The sequence below is a fragment of the Caenorhabditis briggsae genome, assembly GCF_000004555.2.
Source record: "Caenorhabditis briggsae complete genome, chrI, whole genome shotgun sequence".
Taxonomy (NCBI): Eukaryota; Metazoa; Nematoda; class Chromadorea; order Rhabditida; family Rhabditidae; genus Caenorhabditis; species Caenorhabditis briggsae.
The window spans coordinates 14879257-14900692 of record NC_013489.2 but is presented as its reverse complement, the minus strand read 5'-3'; the positions used below and the strand labels follow the sequence as shown (position 1 = coordinate 14900692).

The following is a 21436-nucleotide window of genomic DNA, read 5'->3' as shown; positions in this document are numbered from 1 at the left end:
AAACCCATAATTATAATCCCCCTCTTGTTCAAATGTGTCTATTTAATTCCATGTGTTACCCCTCTCTCCTCTGATTTTCGTGGGAATATTTTTGCGTTGAGCGATGTTGAATTAAAATTTAGAAATTTACACAGAACCAAAAGTTATATATATAGAAACAAAAGGAAAATTGTACATTTTAGGGGTCTGAAAATAGGTTTTAAATTACAGAACCCTCCCCCCCCCCCCCCTCCCACCTAGTTTTCAACTTTGACCCAATTTATCTCGGTTCCTGTAGCAGATATCAAAAAATAGTCAACGAACAAAATTTTTGTGATAGCATGATAAGCATTTTGTCAGTTTATCGCTATTTGATACCTTTTACAGGAAATGAGATATACGAGCTCAAAGTTGATGGTATTTGGGGAGAGGGATGGGCGTCTGATAGGCTGTTACGGTACCTCCAAAACCTTTTGTTCCTAATTATCTAGTTTTCTATAATTAATATAAAAAAATGAAACATAGTAAAACAAGGTAAACAATATAAAGGTTTTCATTAGTTAATCACACTTCTGTAACATAATTGCAAACCTAGATAATTAGGAGCTGAGAGTTAGAAGATGTACCAATTTGACCGTAATTATCTCAGCTTCTAGAAGAGGTTCAAAAAAGTAATAAACTGATAAAGCATGTTAAATTTTACACATTTTATTAGTTGGTCACTTTTTGGTATGTCTTACAGGAACAAAGATATTTTAGTTTGAAGTGACAAAAGGCGCCCTATTGATAAGGATGATGCATTCTTTAACATCATATCATGGGTTTGAAAAATAGAACAAAGCAAAAAAATGCATAAATATGAATTTTGAACACTTTATCAGTTGACTTTTTGGAAATATATCTTCTAGGAACTGAGATATACGGGGTCAAATTTAACGGTTCTTCGGTAGAGGAATGGCGGCTCATTAGGAAGTGGGAATGACATTTTAGCTATTATCTCAGTTCCTAAAAGAGATACAAAAAAGAGATTAACTAATAAAATATAGGAAATTTAATTTTGCACATTTTGCTAGTTAACCCTTTTTTGATAACTTTCACAGAGAGCCAGATATTTGAGTTCAAACATAATCCATCTAAAAATAAGGGAGTAGAAAAAAAATATATATACAGAAGAAAAAAGCGAACCTAATTTTCAGGTAAAATAAGATGAAAAAAGAAAAAAAACATGTAAAAATAGAAAATAGAAAACATATATACATCCTTGAGAGTGATATGTGTATAGTTTATTATTTGTGACAACAGATTAAACGGGGGGATAAAAAAAGAAAATTGCATTAAAAGGGGAAAAAAGAACTCCAACTTTTTTTTTTGAAAGAAAATATTAATTGGGATAAGCGAACTTTAGTCTTTTTTGCATTTTTTTGTTGGTATTTTCTATAGATAAACTATGATAAAGTGGATTTGGGGATTAGCAGGATTTCAGAATTCTTGGTACCTAGCACGGAGGGATTTTTATTTCTAATCAAAAATTAACCAACTAATAAAATGTGTAAAATTGCTTTTTTCTTCTGTGTTTACATTTCCTAGATTTTTAGATGGAATAGGTTTAAACTGAAATATCCGTCTTCTTGCGAAAGATATCAAAAAAGGGTTAACTAGCAAAATGTGCAAAATTAAATTTCCTATATTTAAAGGTGGGGGACAGGAGATTTTACGGGGGATTTTTGGGGCCAGAGTATGCATTCTACCGTAACAGTGTACAACGCTTAATGTCACTCTGCGTACAGCTGTCGTCCTCGCCTTTATGTATGCAATCGGGCTGCCGTTTTCTCTTTGTCCGCGTAGCTCAGTCGGTAGCGGCGTCGCGCCCTCAATCCTCGCCCCCACAAGTTCAACTCCTCGAGGGGCATATTTAAGCGGAATTTCGAGAACATTATTTTTTTCATCTCCCCCCACCTTTAATTAGTTAATCACTTTTTTGTATCTCTTTTAGGAGCTGAGATAATAGCTAAAATGTCATTCCAACTTCCTAATGAGCCGCCATTCCTCTACCGAAGAACCGGTAAATTTGACCCCGAATATCTCAGTTCCTAGAAGATGAATTTCCAAAAAGTCAACTGATAAAGTGTTCAAAATTCATATTTATGCATTTTTTTGCTTTGTTCTATTTTTCAAACCCATGATATGATGTTAAAGAATGCATCATCCTTATCAATAGGGCGCCTTTTGTCACTTAAAACTAAAATATCTTTGTTCCTGTAAGACATACCAAAAAGTGACCAACTAATAAAATGTGTAAAATCGAATTTAAAACATTTTAATGGTTGGTTATTTTTTTGAACCTTTTCTAGAAGCTGAGATAATTACGGTCAAATTGGTACATCTTCTAACTCTCAGCTCCTAATTATCTAGGTTTGCAATTATGTTACAAAAGTGTGATTAACTAATGAAAACCTTTATATTGTTTACCTTGTTTTACTATGTTTCATTTTTTTATATTAATTATAGAAAACTAGATAATTAGGAACAAAAGGTTTTGGAGGTACCGTAACAGCCTATCAGATGGTTACTGTACCGTTGAAAAATCTAAGTTCCTAAACATGATATCGAAAAATTGTCAACTGATAAAAAAATGAACTATGAAAAAAATTTCAAAAAAATATAGTAAACAATCTAATAGAACGCCACCCGGGCCGTCAACTTTGAGCTCGTATATCTCATTTCCTGTAAAAGGTATCAAATCGTGATAAACTGACAAAATGCTTATCATACTATCAAAAACATTTTATCAGTTGATTACTTTTTGATTAACAGGAATCGAGGTAAAAAACTAGGTGGGGAGGGGGGTTCTGCAATAACACCTATTTTCAGACCCCTGAAATTCAGAATTTTCTTTTTGTTTCTATATTTGGTTCTATGTAAATTTTGGTTCTATGTAAATGTCTAAATTTCAATTCGAAATCGCTCAACGCAAAAATATTCCCAGTGGTCAATTGACAAAATGTTCATCATAATGTCAAAAGCATTTCGTCAGTTAATCACTTTTTTGATATCTGTTACAGGAACCGAGATAAACTGGGCTAAAAAAGATGAGAGTCTGAAAAATCTGGAAAATTTGGGATTCTAAGAAAAGAAAGATCATTAGAGACAGAATCCGGGTTGCGGTATGTTACCGGAATGAAATCAGGCCTGAATGATATAGGCATGATGGGCCCTGTCAAGATCTATCAATTGGCACTGTCTGAATATCTCGTACTATTGAAATGTTATCAGTCGGTTCGCTTGCAACTACCGTAAACACTCTAATAGAGCGCCACCCGAATCGTCAAATTTAAGTCCATGTATCTCATTTCCTTTGAGAGATATCAAAAAGTGGTCCACTGATAAAATGTTGCTGATATTATGATAAACAATCTGTCAGTAGAACGCTTTTCGATATCTTTAACAGAAATGGAGATATATGAGTTCAGAGTTGATAGCTTGGGTGGCGTTCTATTAGAGTGTTTACGGTTTTTTTTCTTTTAATATTGTTCATTTTTTTCTGAAATTTCAGATTTTTTCTACTAGTACGAAAAATTTGGGAAAAAAATCTAGGCCATTCAAAATTTAAAAAACTAGGTAGATCAAGAAAACTTTTTTTGTCTAATTTTTCAAATTCAACTTTTTTTGGAATATTGTTTGTAGATCAAAAATCTACTCATAATTTCCATTTTGATTTTTTTCCTTCGCTCGTTTCAACCGAATTTTCAAGTTTTGCCGCTTCAAACGTCCGACTGGGGCGCCTACGGCGCGATATCCTTTCTCTGCTATTTAATTTTTTTACTTTAATTTGGAAACTAATTTTGATATCTAAAATCTAGAAAAAAAACGTTTTTGAATTGGGATTCAGAACCTGCCAGACCCAAAAATTAGGTCAGGCAGATTTGTCCCCTGGGAAAAATCAATGACATACAAAGAATAAAAGAGACACCTCTCTATTTCTTGATTTTAAGAATGATGATGATATTTATTCCTTTTCCTGTGTTCCATTCAGAGTTTAGGTTTTTTATTAACTAATTAATTTTTGTTTTCCAGCTGACAGCATCCTTCGGAACACTAAAAATCGGGACGTCTAGAATCACTCCAGGATGAATGAGGTAACTCTTTTCCTCACAATTTTAGATAATTTTCCTATTTTTTTCCAGTTTTCGAGCCGACACTATTTGCAACAAGAATGGAGATAACGCTAAGCTTGTCAGCTATTCAGGTAACGACTTTTTTCATGTGATTTGAAATTCATAAGAAAAAAACGATGTCTTTTTAAAAATCAATTTTTGACGATGCCGCTGAAACCATCAACTTTGAGCTCAATTATCTGGGTTCCTCTTAAAGATATCGAAAATTAGCCAGCTGATAAAATGTTGGTGATATTCTGATAAAAACTTCGTTAGTTTGCCACTTTTTAATATCTTCCACAGGAACCGAGTTATATAGGTTCAAAGTTTAGAAGCCTGCGCTTGCCGCCTGACTATGAGCTGGTCGAGAGCGGTCGACAGCGCCACCTCTATTCTTTGAGCTCATATATCTCGATTCCTGGAAAAGATATCAAAAAGTTGTAAACTAATAAAATGTTTATCATGAAATCAGCAACATTTTGTTAGTTGGCCACTTTTTGATATCTCTCACAGAAAATGAAATACATGGGCTCTAATTTGACGATTCGGGTGCCGTTCTACCCTCATTTGAGTACTCTTCAAAAAAGACAAAACCAACCGCTTGTTTTGGAGATCAGAAAAAATACTAAAGAAAAAAAACGATTAGGTGTAGATCAAAAATCCATATATTGATTTTTTTTCTTTCGCTTTTTTCAAATGAATTTTCTAGACAAATTTTGTCCTTAATTCGGGGAAAATTTTCAATCAATTTCTTTTTTTTTTTAGTCGGCGCCATCTTCGGATCCCCACAGAATTGTGCGCATCAAGGACTACTCCAGGGTGGATGAGATGAGTTTATTCAACCTACAATTTTCTGGATATTTTTCTTTTTTCTTCAGTCTTCGAACCGCCACACCCATTCGCAGCGAGAATTGGAAACCGTAGATGAGGTGGTCAGCTGAAGAGGTAAAGATTTTTTAAGAGTATTAAAGTAACCATAAATAGTGCTATATCATTTTAAAGCCCTTCAAATTATCTGCAAAATGATATAACATCCATTTTCCTATCTCAATTTTGAAGCTAGTTTTGCGCTTTCAAACTTCCAGAAGGGTGGGATGATGCACCATGTCAGATGGATTAAAGGCGCATATCTAGCTTCAAAATTGAGATAGGAAAATGAAAGTTATACCATTTTGTAGATAATTGGAAGGACTTCGAAATAATATAACTTCCATCATTCCAGAAGTCCTATCGACTCGCGAATTACAAACGGAGCTGGAGAAGAAGAAGACGAACTCATCTGGATGAGCTCGAATTTGACGGAGAAGAAGAAGACAAACTCATCTGGATGTGGATGGAGAATAGAGAAAAGCTTGTTAAATGTTGCTAATATGATTTATTTTTTTATTTTTCTATTATTAACCCCATCAATCTGTCTCCATTCCTGTTTTGGTCCGTCTTGATCCGTCTGATAGCCTTCGAGGACGCTCTTCTGAATTACGTATCGGACGTAGGGTGAGCTTCGGTTCCCCTACACACGACCACTGGTTCAGATTAGTTGAGAAGGTTGTCAGTACCTGTATTTGATCCGTCCGATAGCCTTTGAGGACGCTCTTCTGAATTACGTAACGGACGTAGATCAGAACAATCGATACTCCAACGGAATCAACTTGTCACTCCTCCAGCTGAACTAACCACATTGATTGGTGTGCCATTTTTTATCTTCAAGTATCCATTTTTTCAAAAAAAAAACTCTAGGTCACCAAGCATTGTCTCACAACATTCTTCAAAGCCGAAACGTGCAAGATAATTGAGCTCACGGTAATAGTTGCACATGCGAAATTCAGACGCTTTTATTTCAAAAACTAGATTAGATAGAGTATAATTGTTAACTACAAAATTATGTAAAATTTAATGCTAAACAATTTTGTAGTTGACAACTTTTTCTAGCTAGCCTAGTTTTTGAGCTATTGAGCTACACGGTCGACAAGCTACAGGCAGCTGGCGGCGTCAACCGCGCACTTGAATTTCGAGCTTGATTATCTCGGTTCCTATGGAAGATATCAAAATTTTGTTGACTGATAAAATGTTTATCATATTATCACCAACAATTTATTAGTTTACGCATTTTTGATACCTCTTATAGAAATTGAGATAATTGAGCTCAAAGTGATGCGTATTTGTTTGTTTTCAGAAACTGTGTCAGTCAAATTGTCCGCAGAAGAGTTCGCAAGGGAAAAGCAACTGGAATTCGTCCTATTATCATAATGATTATTATAACCTCAACTATTAATTTTATTTAAAATTACTTCAAATAATAAACTGTTCGAACGGGGCGGTCCGGAACCCTATAGATAGGGGTCCGACCTGCAATTTTTGTGTTTTTTATCTAAAAAAAATTTTGAGCTATGTCCCGAAATTTCAAGCCCAAATCTCTTGTTTAAACAAAGTTATTAAGGATTTTTCTAAGCCTATACTTAAGCCAAAATTCGGTTTCAGGCTTTTGTCCATAACTTCGTATCGAGAAGAGATCTCGATCTGATATTTGAATCCGGTAACTAAAATTGAACGTCAAACGTTTTCTTAACAAAAAATCTCAAAAAATTGACAAACATTTTTTTGATCGAAAAAAAAGCTAAGTCATTTTATAAGGCATTTTTTCGAAATCCAAAAAAAATTTTCTTTTCGATTTTTTCAACATTTCCGACCTCATTCTCTTGTTGAAACAAAGTTATGAAGAATTATTCTAAACCTATAATTAAGCCTGTTTTTATTCCAGATTTCAGATTCCATAACTCTTTTCCATATCTTTCTTTTCCAATTTAATAAGTACAATTTTATTCATAGAAACTATTTCCTTCAATTCGGAAGAAATTCGATGAAAAATTACCAAAAAACGGCATCGCTAAAATACCGTCGAAAAACTACGCGGCGCCTTTGCGAAAAGGGGCGGATCGCTCCGCCCCCTTGTTTACTTGTTTGTTTGTGTGTTCACCGGTGCGATCTTTTTGAATTTACAATATTCGAACTTATTTGTAAAAACACAGTTGAACTAATTCGCGCAAACACAGCATGAACGCCAGCGCCGCGGCGCGGCTGTGTTTTGAAAACGCTGCGTTTCGCCGCCGTTTTCGGCTGCGCTGTGAGACGGCGGAAAGCCGGCGGCCGCCGGCGTTTTCCCGCCCTGGTTACAACCATTTTATCAGCTTGAATACCGTCTACTTGTCTAGTCATGATAAAATACATGTAGGTTGACTTTGAGTAACGCAGAAATTTGACTTTTGGTCCAGCATTAATGTATTGAGCCAAGTAGAGATGAGTACGCGCGTAATGCGTGATGAATGGTTTTAGATTTCGAATTCATTTAAGTCACCCATGTTCAATCGAACCCTAAAAAATGTGTAATGTGTTCTGCTGGGAGAGAATTACGTCAGGAAGGATTCCAGAGTGTTGTACTGCATTCGATGACGGCGTAGGTCAAATTTTTTTCGATTTGGCTGAGCTTTCATTTTTGTAGTTGACAACTTTTTTAAAATCAAGTCCTGAGGAGTTATCCCGCTTCCACGTGGCGTATCTCTTCAGGACCGGATTTCTCAGAAAAGTTGTCAACTACGAAAAAGGATCACATTTTGTTGAGTATATTCTGAAATTTTCAAACAAATCGAAAAAGTTTAAACTTGCTTTTCAGACTTCTGAAAAATGTCATATTCACCAAATTGCAAAATTGGCCTAATTTGAGAAAACTGATATATCCCCTCAGGACCTAATTTTTCAAAAAAGTTGTCAACTACAAAATTAAAGATCACATCTTGTTTAGTGTATTCTGAAAATTTCAAAAAAAATTGTTTAATCTAAAGTCTATTTTTGAGTGTCTCAAATTTTACGAAATTTAAAAAAAATTTAAAATTCAATTCTAATGTATTCATTCAGTTCTCTAATTGTACAAATAAGTAGTGATGTGTCAAAATCACCGGCGGATATGAAAATTCGAATTTTCAGACAATTAAAAAAATTATAAAATTTTCGAAGCAAAAAAAGGGAAATGGGTACCCGAGACAACAGAAAAAAAATGGACAGGAAGAGGAGGGAAATCTATTAGACAGACAAAGTTTTAATTTTAAATTTAGGGAGAGAGAGAGAGAGAGGTTTGGTGTCATGAGATAATTGGTGGATGGGGGTAATTAGGGGTAATTAGGGGTAATTAAATCAACAAGTGGAAGTTAGACTTCCGGCCGATCAGTCACGGAGCTCTTTTCCGGTTGTACTTTTGCATTCTTCTGTTTTTGCCGAGAATTCGTTTTTGGTAGTTTCGGGCGTTGAGCAGCGGCTCCTGAAAGTTGAAATTTTAGTATTTAGTAGTTTGTAGTTTATAGTCTGGTTCTGAAATTTCGATAATTAGAAGTTTTGAGATTCTGAAAAAGTTTGTTGTAGCTTATAGTCTAGTTTGTAGCCTAGATTGTAGTTTGTAGTTTGTAGTTTGTACCTTTCGGTCGACACGCCCATCGAATTGAATCCAGAAGAATAAGAATTGCAGGCAAGAAGACTAGACCATGCAAATTGCAAAGTACCACACAGAGGACCATGGTTTTTACGAATACCTGAAATTTCAACTTTTTTTCGAAAGTCACAGAAAAGAAAGCTTAAAAAAAGGCCTTGAAAATGATCCTAGGATTTTCACAAAAATAATGTAAACACTCTTTCTCTAGCTCATATACTTTGAGCGCATATATCTCAGTTCCTGTGAAAGATACCAAAAAGTGGCAATTGATAAAATATTTGTGATATTATGATAAACATTTTACTAGTTGACCACTTTTTGATATCTCTTACAGGAACCGAGATAATTCAGCTCAACGTTAAGAGGACGGCAGTAGCTCAGCCCGCCGTTTCTAACTTTGAATCAATTTATCTCGATTTGTGTAATAGATATCAAAAATGTGTCAACTGATAAAATGTTGCTGATATTATGATAAACATTTTATTAGTTGATCACTTTTTGATATCTCTCACAGGAACCGAGATATATGGGTTCAAAGTGGCGGTAACGGACTTTTCCAGATTCCACTCACCTCGGCCATGTACAAATTGACAAAGAGCAAACTGCAAACACAGAGAATTGTTGATAGAGCTGCTTGAAGAGCCGGGAACGCTACTGATGACAGACAATTAGCCAGGCGAGACGATGGAGGGGACATGGGACCCTCTTGGATAGCTGAAATTAAATTTTTAGCTATCTAAAGTCATTTTAAGCTAACTCACAAGCTTGATAGTAGTGATAGGAGACGTGAGCTGGAATATCAACAGAGAATCCGATGGAAATGATCATGGCAGCCATTGTAATGGGGTCCAAATCCACGTGCCACCAGGAGAGAATTCCCAGAATACCGGCGCAAATCGATAAGACTGATAGGGAAGCGATGGCGACGGTGAAGAGGTTGTTGAGGAAGACAAAACAGACGAGAGCCATGCAGACAAGAGTTCCTAGGACTGATTGCCACGTGTCAGTTGGCATATTATCGATGAGGTCCAGGTAGACACCATCTTCATGGTATACAGATGCTCCGAAGTCTCTGGAAAAGGGAGGATTGAGTCAATTTTTTGACGTCAATTATCTCTATTTGGGAAAGAGCTAGAGACAAAGTGCTAATTAGAAAAATGTGTAGAATTTAATTTTATACATTTTATCAGTGTACCGTTTTTAACTAGCTGCTATGGGAATCAAGATAATTACGGTTAAAGGTACCTTGTTCGCCTACATGGTGCATCTACCGGTTGAGCAAAATTTGACTCTAATTATCTCGGTTCCTAAAACAGATATCAAAAAGTTATCAACTAGTAAAATATGTAGAATTTTATAAGCTACATTTTAGTAATTATAAATTTGTATGCAACTTTCATAGAAGTTGAGATAATTAGGCTTGAAGGAGGATAATTGAGCATAGAGGAAGCTTTGAACCAGTGTTTTGAAATGATAATTTTCTCAATTTTCAAAAAAAGATAGAAAGAACATTTTAACTATTGAAATGTGTAAAATTCAATTTTCTACATTTCATTAGTTAACAGGTTTTGAGTAGCTTTTTTGAGAATCGTGATAATTAGACTTAAAAATGTCAATCTCTCCTACATGGTGCATCACCAAGTTGAACAAACTTTGATTCTAATTATCTCGTAGTCTCTAAAACAGATATCAAAAAGTTATTAACTAGTAAAATATGTAGAATTTCATTTTCTGCATTTTATCAGTTTATAATTTTTAAATAGCTCTCATGGGAATTGAGATAATTAGGTCCAAAGGTACATCGACAGGGCAGCAGGCTCTAGCTACAGTAATCCTCTTAACTGAAAATTGAAAAAAAAAACTCACGGATACTTATCGACAACCTTTCTCCAAGCCCTCAACATCTCTCCTCTTTCCGTCCACACCGTCAGTTTCTCTCCATGATATCCAGTAGTGAAGAAGAATCGATCGAGCTCCTCGGCTCTGGAAAATTCGAAAAATGTTATTTTGGAAATTTTGGAATACAATTTTTTTTTTCTTTTAATGCCAAAAAGGACCGTAGTACATCAAACAACGACACAAGACTGTCCAAATTTCATTGTCCCGGCTCGTCTCGAAGTTTGGATCCGAGAGATTATGGGGAGATGAGAGAGCGCAGACAGCTAGACACTCTAACTGTCTGCGTCTACCCTTGTGGAATTTTCAATTGAGCGTACATTCATCCCCCTAAATTTCAACTTTCAAAAAATTTTAAGACTCACTCTGGATCCGTCGAATTCGTTGCATTTCTCAGCTTTACAAATCCCTGCCAAAAATCGTATTCTGGCCACTTTAAGAAGTATTTCAGCTCGTCCTCTCGATATGTCATTTTGTCATCTGAATGCACCGTCACTGGTTTGTCCTCGTCCATGAAGTCCTCGTCCTCATCCTCACTTCCGAATGCTAAAAGTTTTGGAATTACAAAACATGTTTAAGCTTTTTAGATTTTTCTGAAAACTTCAGAATACACTAAACAAGATGTGATCTTTAATTTTGTAGTTGTCAACTTTTTTGAAAAATTAGGTCCTGGAGAGATACGCCACGTGGAAGCGGAACCCCCCTCCCCCTCCTGCGCACGCGTTGCAGGAAAGAGGGACGCTTCCACGTGGCATATCTCCTCAGGACTTGATTTTCCAGAAAAGTTGTCAACAACAAAAATGAAGCTCTAGTTTTGTTTAGTATTCTCTGAAATTTTCAGCCAAATCGAAAAAGTTTGAAATACTTTTGTAGAGGCCTCAAAAAACTCACACTGCTGAAAGACGTCGTAATCTCTGATGAAGTATTTGGTTCCAAGTTCTCCCCATCCTTCTCCCCATGTTCCATTTATCGATTCCATTTCTCTGACAAACTCGTTGAGACGTTTCAAACGAGCAGGGTCTTCCAGTTTTCCAGGTGTATTCACGAATACGGTAGCCATGGAGTAGACGGGGACCTGGAATATTTCTAGAATTTCAAAAAATTCTTAAAAATTGGGTTTTGGTAATTTTTGATAGTGGAAAAGAAATATTATTCACAAGTAAAATGTCCGAATGTCAGCTAGGAAGGGTGCAAGTTTAGCTACAGTAACCCCCAGACTTGAAAAATGAAAGCATGCCTTAAAAAAAGTAAAACTACAGTAATCATTATTTCCACAAAACTACAGTAATCCTTATGTTCAACAATAGATCTACCGTATTCCTCAATTTTTGAAAAAGTACAGTAATCCTAACTTAAAAACTGTCTCAACCTTCAGGTTCCGAAAAACTACAGTAATCCTAACTCTCAAAAAATGAAACGACCATGGTTCTAAAATTTCAAAAAAGGAAACTACCGTAATCCTAAAACTTCAATTTGAGTGTTTTCGGAACACAGTAATCCTTATCTCCAAAAAACTATAGTAATCCAGATTTTCATGAAAATACAGTAATCCTAATTTCAAAAATGAATCTACAGTAATCTTCAATTTTTCAATTAGAAAGTTTCCGAAACACAGTAATTTTCAATTTCCAAACAACTTCCGTAACCCGTATTTCCGAAAATAGAACTACAGTAATCCAGATTTTCAGACATAACAAAATCCTTAATTCTCTTTTTTTTTGATTGCAAACTACAGTAATCCTAACTTTCCAAAACACTACAATAATCCTAATTTTCAACATTAAAACTACCTTAAAGGTGGGGGGGGGGGGACAGGAGATTTTACGGGGGGATTTTTGGGGCCAGAGTATGCATTCTACCGTAACAGTGTTCAACGGTTAATGTCACTCTGCGTACAGCTGTCGTCCTCGCCTTTATGTATGCAATCGGGCAGCGGCTTTCTCTTTGCACGCGTGGCTCAGTCGGTAGCGGCGCCGCACCCTCAATCATCGCCCTCATAAGTTCAACTCCTCGAGGGGCATCTTTGAACGGAATTTCGAGAACATTATTTTTTCATGTCCCCCCACCTTTAACCCTAAGATTTCAAAAAAAAACTTAAAAACTACCGTAATCCTAATTCAAAATATAAAACTACAGAAATCCATATTTTTCAAGAACTTCAGTAATCCTCATTTACAAATCCACATACACGCCTCCAGCGCTCGCTCCAAACAGCTAACTGGTGCGCCTGCGGCGAGAATTAACATATTTATTTTGCTCTGTTCTTTTTTAAAGTAAAAAAATTATTCACGTAAAGCAATAAATTATTAAATCAATCAATATTAGGTTCCGCCCCCTCCCACGTATTGAAAAAAGTGCTGTGAAATCCGAAATTCGTTAAATCTTTATTGTTGGATAATTTTCAGTGGCACCTTCTCCCTGGTAAGAAGCCCTTTGCATTCCGCTGCTCATTTCTTGTCTCTTTTGCTTTTTTCTGTCGATTGGTCCGATGCGAAAAAAGTACTAAAAGACCCTAAGGGTCGCCATGTTTCCGGGTTCATGGCTAGGTGTTCTATCACTGAACGTCCCCGAGTAGCAGAAGATTTTATCAAAGATTAAAAAAATTGAGACAACAATGAAAAGTGCTATGCAATGTGGCTTCTTATCGGGATGAGAAGGAGCTTGTGAAAATTAACCGACAATGGTCTCCGAAAAGAGGGGTTTTTCGGCTGACTTCTTGTTTTTTTTGTTAGGGGGTGGGGGACCCCTCCCTCCACGCCCTATGGGTTTTAGAAGGTGATCCCATTGGTCAAATAAACCTTGTTTCCCTTTCATGTACTGAGCCTCTACGTGGCGAAAGGGATCAACAGATTAGTTTCTAGTCTGGCTAATCAGTACACTATTCGAACTTTGCTATTTTTTTTTAATAAATGGTGTGGTGTCTTTTTTCTTCTTTTCTTCTTTTTTTCATTTTGGTTTTCCGGCGTTTGAAGCGCCGGAGGCGCGGCAAACCAGGCACCAGTTAGCTGCTTGAAGCGCTGGAGACGTATATGTAGATTTGTAAATGAGGATTACGGTAGTGTTTTGGAAGATTAGGATTTCTGTAGTTTGCAATCAAAAAATGAGAATTAAGGAAATGGGGAATTACTGTATTTTCATGAAAATCTGGATTACTGTAGTTCTATTTTCAGAAATACGGGTTACGGAAGTTGTTTGGAAATTGAAAATTACTGTGTTTCGGAAACTTCTAATTGAAAAATTGAAGATTACTGTAGATTCATTTTTGAAATTAGGATTACTGTATTTTCATGAAAATCTGGATTACTATAGTTTTTTGGAGATAAGGATTACTGTGTTCCGAAAACACTCAAATTGAAGTTTTAGGATTACGGTAGTTTCCTTTTTTGAAATTTTAGAACCATGGTCGTTTCATTTTTTGAGAGTTAGGATTACTGTAGTTTTTTGGAATTTTAAGGATTACTGTGTTCCGAAAACACTCAAATTAAAATTTTAGGATTACGGTAGTTTCCTTTTTTGAAATTTGAGAACCATGGTCGCTTCATTTTTTGAGAGTTTTAGGATTACTGTAGTTTTTCGGAACCTGAGATACTGTAGGGGATTGATTCCTTAGAACCCATTTATTTCGATTTCTAGTAAAGATATCAAAGAGTTCTAAGCTATTAAACTATGTAAAATTAACTTTCCCACATTTTTTTAGTTGACCTTGTTTTCCTATATTCCCTACGAGTCTCGATAGATTAGGCTCAAATCTTTCCCTAAATACCTGATATTTGATTCTCAAATCATCCAACTCCAGCAACGGCGAATCCAGTGCGAACAACTTCTGAGCAGTTAAATTGATATTCAGTTGAGTGATTCCATAAACACTGAATGCCAAATAAGCCAAGTAGGCCAGACAAATGGAAACGAAGACAAGTGGAGTCGTCATGAGATGTGTGTACTTCTGGAGGGAATCCGAGATGATAGGCTGGGTGGCTTCGTGGAATTTGGAAGGTTGTCTGGTCAGGGGACGATGGTGGCGAGCGATGTTCACTCGATTCTCAGCTATATTGATTTCCATTCGATTTTTGTCTATCTGAAAATTATTTTTTTAATGAATTGATTTGCTAAAAAATGCACAGTTGTTTTTTTTTCGATTTTCCATTAATAAACAGTGAACACTTTAAGCTCAAATATCTCAAAGACCCTTCTAATACAGGTTTTTCAGTAAGCCAAATTCAAGCGCTCGAAAATCTGCTTAAAAGAGTTTCAATTGATTTGAAAATTTCAGAATATACTAAACAAGCAACGGGCTTCATTTTTGTAGTTAACACATTTTTTGAAATTTTCGTTTCTGGAAAGTTATGGCACATGGAAGACAAGCTCGATGAGAACCAAGCGATCAGGAGGCAAAAAGGGGATGCTGCCTTCCACGTGGCATATCTCGTCAGGACCAAATTTTTCAAAAACTACAAAAATGAAGCCCTAGTTTTGTAACGTATATGTTGAAATTTTCAAATAAATCAAGCTATTTTGATCTACTTTTGTAGACGCTTAAATCTTGTCTGTTATTTGCTGGCTAGGTCTTTTTGGAGTTAATTTTGTGCCTAGATCCTAGGGTCGGAAATCGATCAATTTTGCATTTTAGGAATCAGAAAATCTATTAAAATGTTCTAAACCCACAAACCTCATCAGATCCAAACTCATATCCTCCAACAATGGACATTAATCCAGCATAGAAAGTCATTTGATAGATGAATGCGAACCACATGGATAACATATTTCCAGTACATAAAAGTGTGATTTCTGGAGACGATGTGAACGATCCGACGAAGTCAGCGAACATGTTAGTCAGACAGGAGATCAGAATAGCCGGACCAACTTCTGCCATCACTTCGCTCATTCTGTGTCCAACACTGTCCTTCTTCCGAGGCGTCTCCCGCATGTGCTTCGTCACACGCTGCCATTCATGGATCATTAGGTAGGAGGAGTCGACACCTGGAAACTTTATTTTGTTATAATCTTGTAGAAAGTGTCCTAAGAATCATTTTGGTTTAAAAATCGTATGTTTTATGTAAAGAAAAAGTAGAGCTCTGGGTTAAAAAAAAATTCCTAATAGGATTTTCTCTCTCTCTCTCTCTCTCTAGAAGGATCAAGCTAAACTTTCAGTCCTAGCTTCATTCAGACTTAATATTTTTTGACCAACTAAAATAGATTCGATAGAACTTGAAAAGTACTACAAAATGGTATTAAATAAGGGGATGTACCTTGCCGATATAAAAAGTTACAGGTCATAAAGCTAGCGGTTAAGCTATCATTACTAATAACATTCACTAGTTTCTGTATGTGCGTATGTATGTAGCGCACCTTAGCACTCATTCAAAGTTAACCGATCAAACTGAAACCTGGACAGACAGATCAGAATTGTGTCTTGGTTGATGCCCAAACTTTTGGTTTTTCAAAATTTTGATTTTGGAGTCTTCTGGAGACGTTCTTTGGTTTCACCACATTAAAGGGTGGAGGGCGACCGGAGGCCAGGAGATTCAGCCCCGAAGGGGCGTAAACGGACTGGTAAGATCACAATCAACAGCTACTCAACTAAACACTGTCTGCTTTATACCAAAACGATTCTTACAACCCAAACTTTCTAATAAAATAACCAAAACTCACCAATCGAAAGAACCAAAAACGGAATGACACACAAGATTGACGCGAATCGGACCCCACAAGTGAACATGAGTGCCAAGGCGGTAGCACAAGCCAAGAGGGGTGTCAAACAAGCCATAATCGCCAGAATGACTTTATATCCATTCTCCTGATGCATGTACAACGCTCGGATCATGACCAACACACAACTGCACAGACACATGATTGCGAATCCAACGACTAGGTATGGGATCATAATGATGCCTCCTCGAACCATCTCCTCTTCCACATACGACTGAGAGTAGGCGTAGATTTTGAGACGTTTTGAGTTGTATCTCTGCTCGAAGATATCCACAAGACTCATCTCCCATTTCTTCACCTGGGCATCTGTCCAGCCGGCTTTGTGTTCGGCACGGAATTGGAGAGTTATCATTTTCACTGACTTCACATTCGTGATTTTGGAGACTGGATCGACGAGACGAGTCGCATTGAGTTCTGGAAATTTTATAACTAGGCTTGTAGTACAAAATTAGTCAACTGATAACTTGTTTATCATAATATCCCTAACATTTTATCAGTTGACAACTTTTTGGTAGCTCTTACAGAAACCGAGATAAACTGGCTCAATGTTGGCACCACTTTTAGAAGTCCGCACAACCCTCAACTTTGAGTCGATTTATCTCGGCTCCTATAAGAGATATCAAAAAGTGGTCAACTATTAAAATGTTTATCATATTATCAAAAATATGTTATCAGTTGACAAATTTCGGATATCTTTCTCAGGAACCCAGATAAATTGCCTCAAAGTTTACCGCTATCTATTAAAGTAACCCTCGAGTGAGCCCCGAACCGTTAACTGAGGTCATGGATCTCATTTCCTGTGAAAGATTTCAAAAAGTTGTTAACTGATAAATTGTTTATCATAGTATCAGTAACATTCTGTTGGTTGACACTTTTTTGGTACCTTTCACAGTAACCAAGATAAATTGATTCAAAGTTGAAAAGACGGCTCGCGCCGGCTGAGCTACGGCTGCCGACCTCTTAACTTTGAGCTCATTTGAGCTCGGTTTCTGTGGGAGATATCAGAAAGTAATCAACTGACAAAATGTTTATCATAATATCACCAATATTTTCTTAGTTGACAAAATTTTGATATCTTTCCCAGGAACTGAGATAATTGAGCTCAAAGTAGACGGTTCCGAAAACGTTTTCTAAAAATTCACATCTCCGCTTCCAGTGGACCAATTTTTATTAAAAATTTCCAATTTTCTAAATCCCAAAAAGTTACAAAAGCTCACCCAAAACCGAATCTCCATCAGCAGAATCCAACAACTTGGCGGCGTCGTCCGGTTGATCGAAAAGTTCCACTCCGAAGAAGTTTGGCTGAAGTGAGAACTGTCTTCCGAACATATCCGATACAGGGTACTGTATCTTAATCCTAGTGTTTTGTTCTCCATCGCTCAGAATTTGGTACCCGTTCTGCAAAAATTGGAAATTTCAAAATTCAAATTCCCGCCAAACCAAATTTCAAAAACTCACATAAAACTGTCGAACGGGCTCATTAATCTGGCAGAAACTTTGACAAAACTGATTGAACGTCTCGTTTTTTCCGGATATCGAATCGTACATTGTGATGTTATTGAGAGCGAAATTCAACACTTGAATCGTCTCATCCAAATAGTCCGGACGGGACATACTTCCCTCGTCTTTGGCAACAATGAAGAGATAGGCAGCGATTGGGAGGCCGGAGCTCGAGAAGAATCTGAAAGAAAAAGAGATTTTGAAGTAGTTGGGCAAGGGTTGGGCAAGTATTGGGCATGCTTAGGGCAAGTTAGGGAAAGGATAGGACTTTTTAGGGCAAGGACCAGACATCTTTAGGGCAAGTTGGACATAGGTAGGACAAGTTGGCGAAGAGCATGGGCAAGGATAGGACATAGATAGGGCAAAGATCGGTCATGCTTAGGGCAGTTTGGCATAGATAGGACAAGGATCAGACATCTTTAGGGCAAGTTGGGCATACATAGATAGGGGAAGTTGGGCATAGATAGGGCACATTGGGCAAGAACCGGACTAATTTAGGGCAAGTTGGGCATAGATAGGATTGGGCATTTTTAGGGCAAGTTAGTCGGCAAAACTAGAGAAGGATCGGAAAAAAGCAAAGAGAGGATAAGTTTTGTCCTAAACTTGCCCAACCTTTGACATTTGTTGTCTTTGGTTTGTGCTAAATTTGGCCTTGCCTTGTCCAAGGTTGCCCTACCTTGCCTTACCTTGCCCTACGTTGTCCTAACTCGCCCTAGCTGATCCTAACTTACCCCAGCTTGCCCTATCATGTTCATTTTTGCCCTAGCTTGCCCTATCTTGCCCTATCTTGCCCTATCTTGCCCTAACCTCTCCTAACATGTCCTAGCATGTCTTAACTTGTCCTAGTTTGTCTTAACTCGTCTTAAACTAGCCCAACCCATTTCTCATTCGACATTTGTGGTTTTTGGCTTGCCCTAGCTTGCCCTAGCTAGTCCTAGCTTACTATAGATTGTTCTATCTTGCCCTATCTTACCCTAGGTTGTCTTAGCTTGCCCTTGCTTGTCCTAGCTTGTCCTTACACACCCTAGCTTGCCGTGCCTTACCCTAGTTTGCTCCAACTTGCCCTACCTTGGCTACCTTGTCCTAGATTGTCCTAACTTGCCCTAGCTTACCTTAGTTTGCCTTGCTTGCTCTAGCTTGCCGTACTTGCCCTAGTTTACCTTAGCTTATCCTAGCTTGCCTTTCCCCTTGCCCTTCCCCCTCCGCCTTCCTTACCTCTGATACTCCAAATACTCATCCTTGGCACGTGCTCCGTATGGCGTATAACCGGTAATATCGTTGGCTTGTTTCGTTAACAGAATCTTGACCATGGCTAGTGATGAGATGATAAGGCAGATGATGATAGCGAGCCACGCGTGTTTGGCAATCAGAAATCCCCAATTCCGGAATTTCCCGATGATCCAGCGCACGAATTTGGGTCCTGGAATTTTTCGGGCGTTACAAAAGTATGATACTCTTTTTCAATTTGGCTGAAATTTTGAGAGTATACTAAACAAGACTTGTGCTTTATTTTTGTAGTTGACAACATTTTTGTAAAATGTGGTCCTAGGGAGGTATGCCACGTGGAAGCGCCATGGGCGCCTGTCTGTCTGGGAGAGGGGGTCCATCGCGCCGGTGTGGCTTATCTCCTCAGGACTCAGTTTTCAGAAAAAAGTATCAACTACAAAAATGAAGCTATAGTCTTGTTTAGTACATTCTAAAAATTTCAGACTACTTGAACAAGTTTGATGTACTATTGTAGGCGTTCCAAAAAACTTGTTTCCACTAGAAATCCAGTGCCGCGATTTGGCTGAATTTGAGATTTTCAAAAGTCCCTTAAAAGTCCAATAGAGCGTGTTTTCTTACCCTGATCAACCTCATTGTAGACGTCAAGCGATCGCTGTCCGATGAGCAATGATTGACGTCTGGGACGGGCGATGCTCCCGTCCATGTTGGCGGCGGCGGTTGGTGGAGGCGCCAATGTGACTGAAAATCAGGATAAACTTTGAGCTCATATATCTCGGTTCCTGTTAAAGATATGAAAAAGTGGTCAACTGATAAAAAGTTTATCATAATATCACAAATATTTTATCAATTGACAAATTCTTGATATCTTCTACAGAAACTGAGATATTTGAGTTTAAATTTGAAAGTTGGTGAGGGCAAACGAAAAGTATTGCTCCCAAAAGGGGTCACACAGAGAAGAGTGGTTTTTGCAATTTTCAGTAGTTTCGAAAAGTGGACCAGTTTTGGCCTCAAAAAACACTTGAAACCCTGGACCGCCTATGTTTGGGTGGGTGGTCAAGTGAGGAAAACAAAGAAGTTCTGTGGGAAGGCATATAGTACAAGACACTTATGACAGGTGAGAGAGGAAGAGACGCAGAGAAAAGGAGGGGGACCAAGAAAACAGGGTATTACAGATGGTACATGATTATGACAAAGGAGACCACTACAAAACTAGCTGTAGTCAGATTGTAGTCTAGATATCCCAATTATCTAGATGGACCTAGATGGGAGATCCTTATAGCTCGGTCCCCGGGAAAGATATCAAAAACTGATAAACTAATAAAAGATGAGTAATTGAGATAATTAGGATAAAACAAGGCGCCCTAAATAGTGCATCGACAGGTTCAGTTAACTTTGACTCTAATTATCTCGCTTCAGAAAAAGGATAGAACAAATTTATAAATCAGTAAAATGTAGGAAATTAAATTTTACATATTTTACTAATTTATTCTTTTAATTAGCTTTTCGAAGAGCCGAGATGATGAGGGTCAAAGTTAGCATTTCCTCTGAAGAAGGGAGGGTGGCGCTACTCTGTCTGTGCACTCTTTATGCTTAATTATCTCGATTCAGAAACAAGATAAAACAAATTTGTAAATTAGTAAAATGTAGAAAATTGAATTTTCCACATTTCAATAGTTAAGCAATTTTTTGTATCTATTTTAGAACTCGAGATAATTGAGGTTAAATTATGAACAGCAACACAAGCACAACTTTCCCATCTTCGGAGGACGTCTTAACTTTGACCGTAATTATCTTGGTTCCCATTGAAGATCTTAAAAAACTATCAACTGATAAAATGTGAAACATTTCATTTTCTACATTTTACTAATTTTTCAAATTTGTTCTATCTTGTTTCTGAACCGAGATAATTAAGGTCAAAGTTTATTGCCCCAACCACCTGTCGATGCACCCTGTCATCTTTAATCCTAATTATCTGAAGAGCCATAAACGTTACCAATAAACTGTAAACTAGTAAAATGTGTCAAATTAATTTTTATATCCTTATTAATGTTAAAAAATTTCAAAATTCAAAGAAGAAAGCTTCCAGATAGGCAAAAAAAGAAGAATTGAATTTCCTGACCCCAAACTATATCTAGATCTCCCAGAGACCAGGTACTAAGTACGGAACAAGTGCAGAGAGATCAGAAAGTACATCGAACGCATTAGGAGATCTAATTGAGATGTTTCGGGAAGGATAAGAAATCTGACAGATCGGGAAAGGACATAATACATATCGGTACATTATGCAAATATCTTTTTGTCACTGATCTCACGTAAAACTGATATTTTCAAGTAGATCAGACAGTTATCAAATTATCTCGGTTTCTGAAACTGATATCAAAAAGTTTTCAACTATTTACATTTTAACAGTACCATAAGATTTATTTGTTGAGATATCATTTCGTTAGTTAATCACTTTTCGATATCTTTCACAGAAACCGAGAAAAATCGGGTCATT

The 21436-nt window shown here is 37.1% G+C and overlaps 2 protein-coding genes across 2 annotated transcripts; both read right to left on the bottom strand.

Moving 5' to 3' along the window:
- Positions 1 to 3445: 3445 nt before the first annotated feature.
- On the bottom strand, positions 3446 to 3514 carry CBG25435 (the record flags this gene model as incomplete). The annotated part of the gene is made up of 1 exon (XM_045241581.1): positions 3446 to 3514. The coding sequence occupies one exon, from the start codon at positions 3512 to 3514 to the stop codon at positions 3446 to 3448; it is 69 nt and encodes a 22-aa protein (XP_045100266.1).
- Positions 3515 to 8332: 4818 nt separating this feature from the next.
- Positions 8333 to 19642, bottom strand: Cbr-ptr-23 (the record flags this gene model as incomplete). Its single annotated transcript, XM_002640644.1, has 14 exons — positions 8333 to 8442; positions 8596 to 8710; positions 9182 to 9324; positions 9372 to 9682; positions 10477 to 10593; positions 10872 to 11052; positions 11398 to 11581; positions 14270 to 14581; positions 15173 to 15483; positions 16156 to 16626; positions 17430 to 17610; positions 17671 to 17893; positions 18928 to 19132; positions 19558 to 19642. The coding sequence occupies 14 exons, from the start codon at positions 19640 to 19642 to the stop codon at positions 8333 to 8335; spliced, it is 2949 nt and encodes a 982-aa protein (XP_002640690.1).
- Positions 19643 to 21436: the final 1794 nt, after the last annotated feature.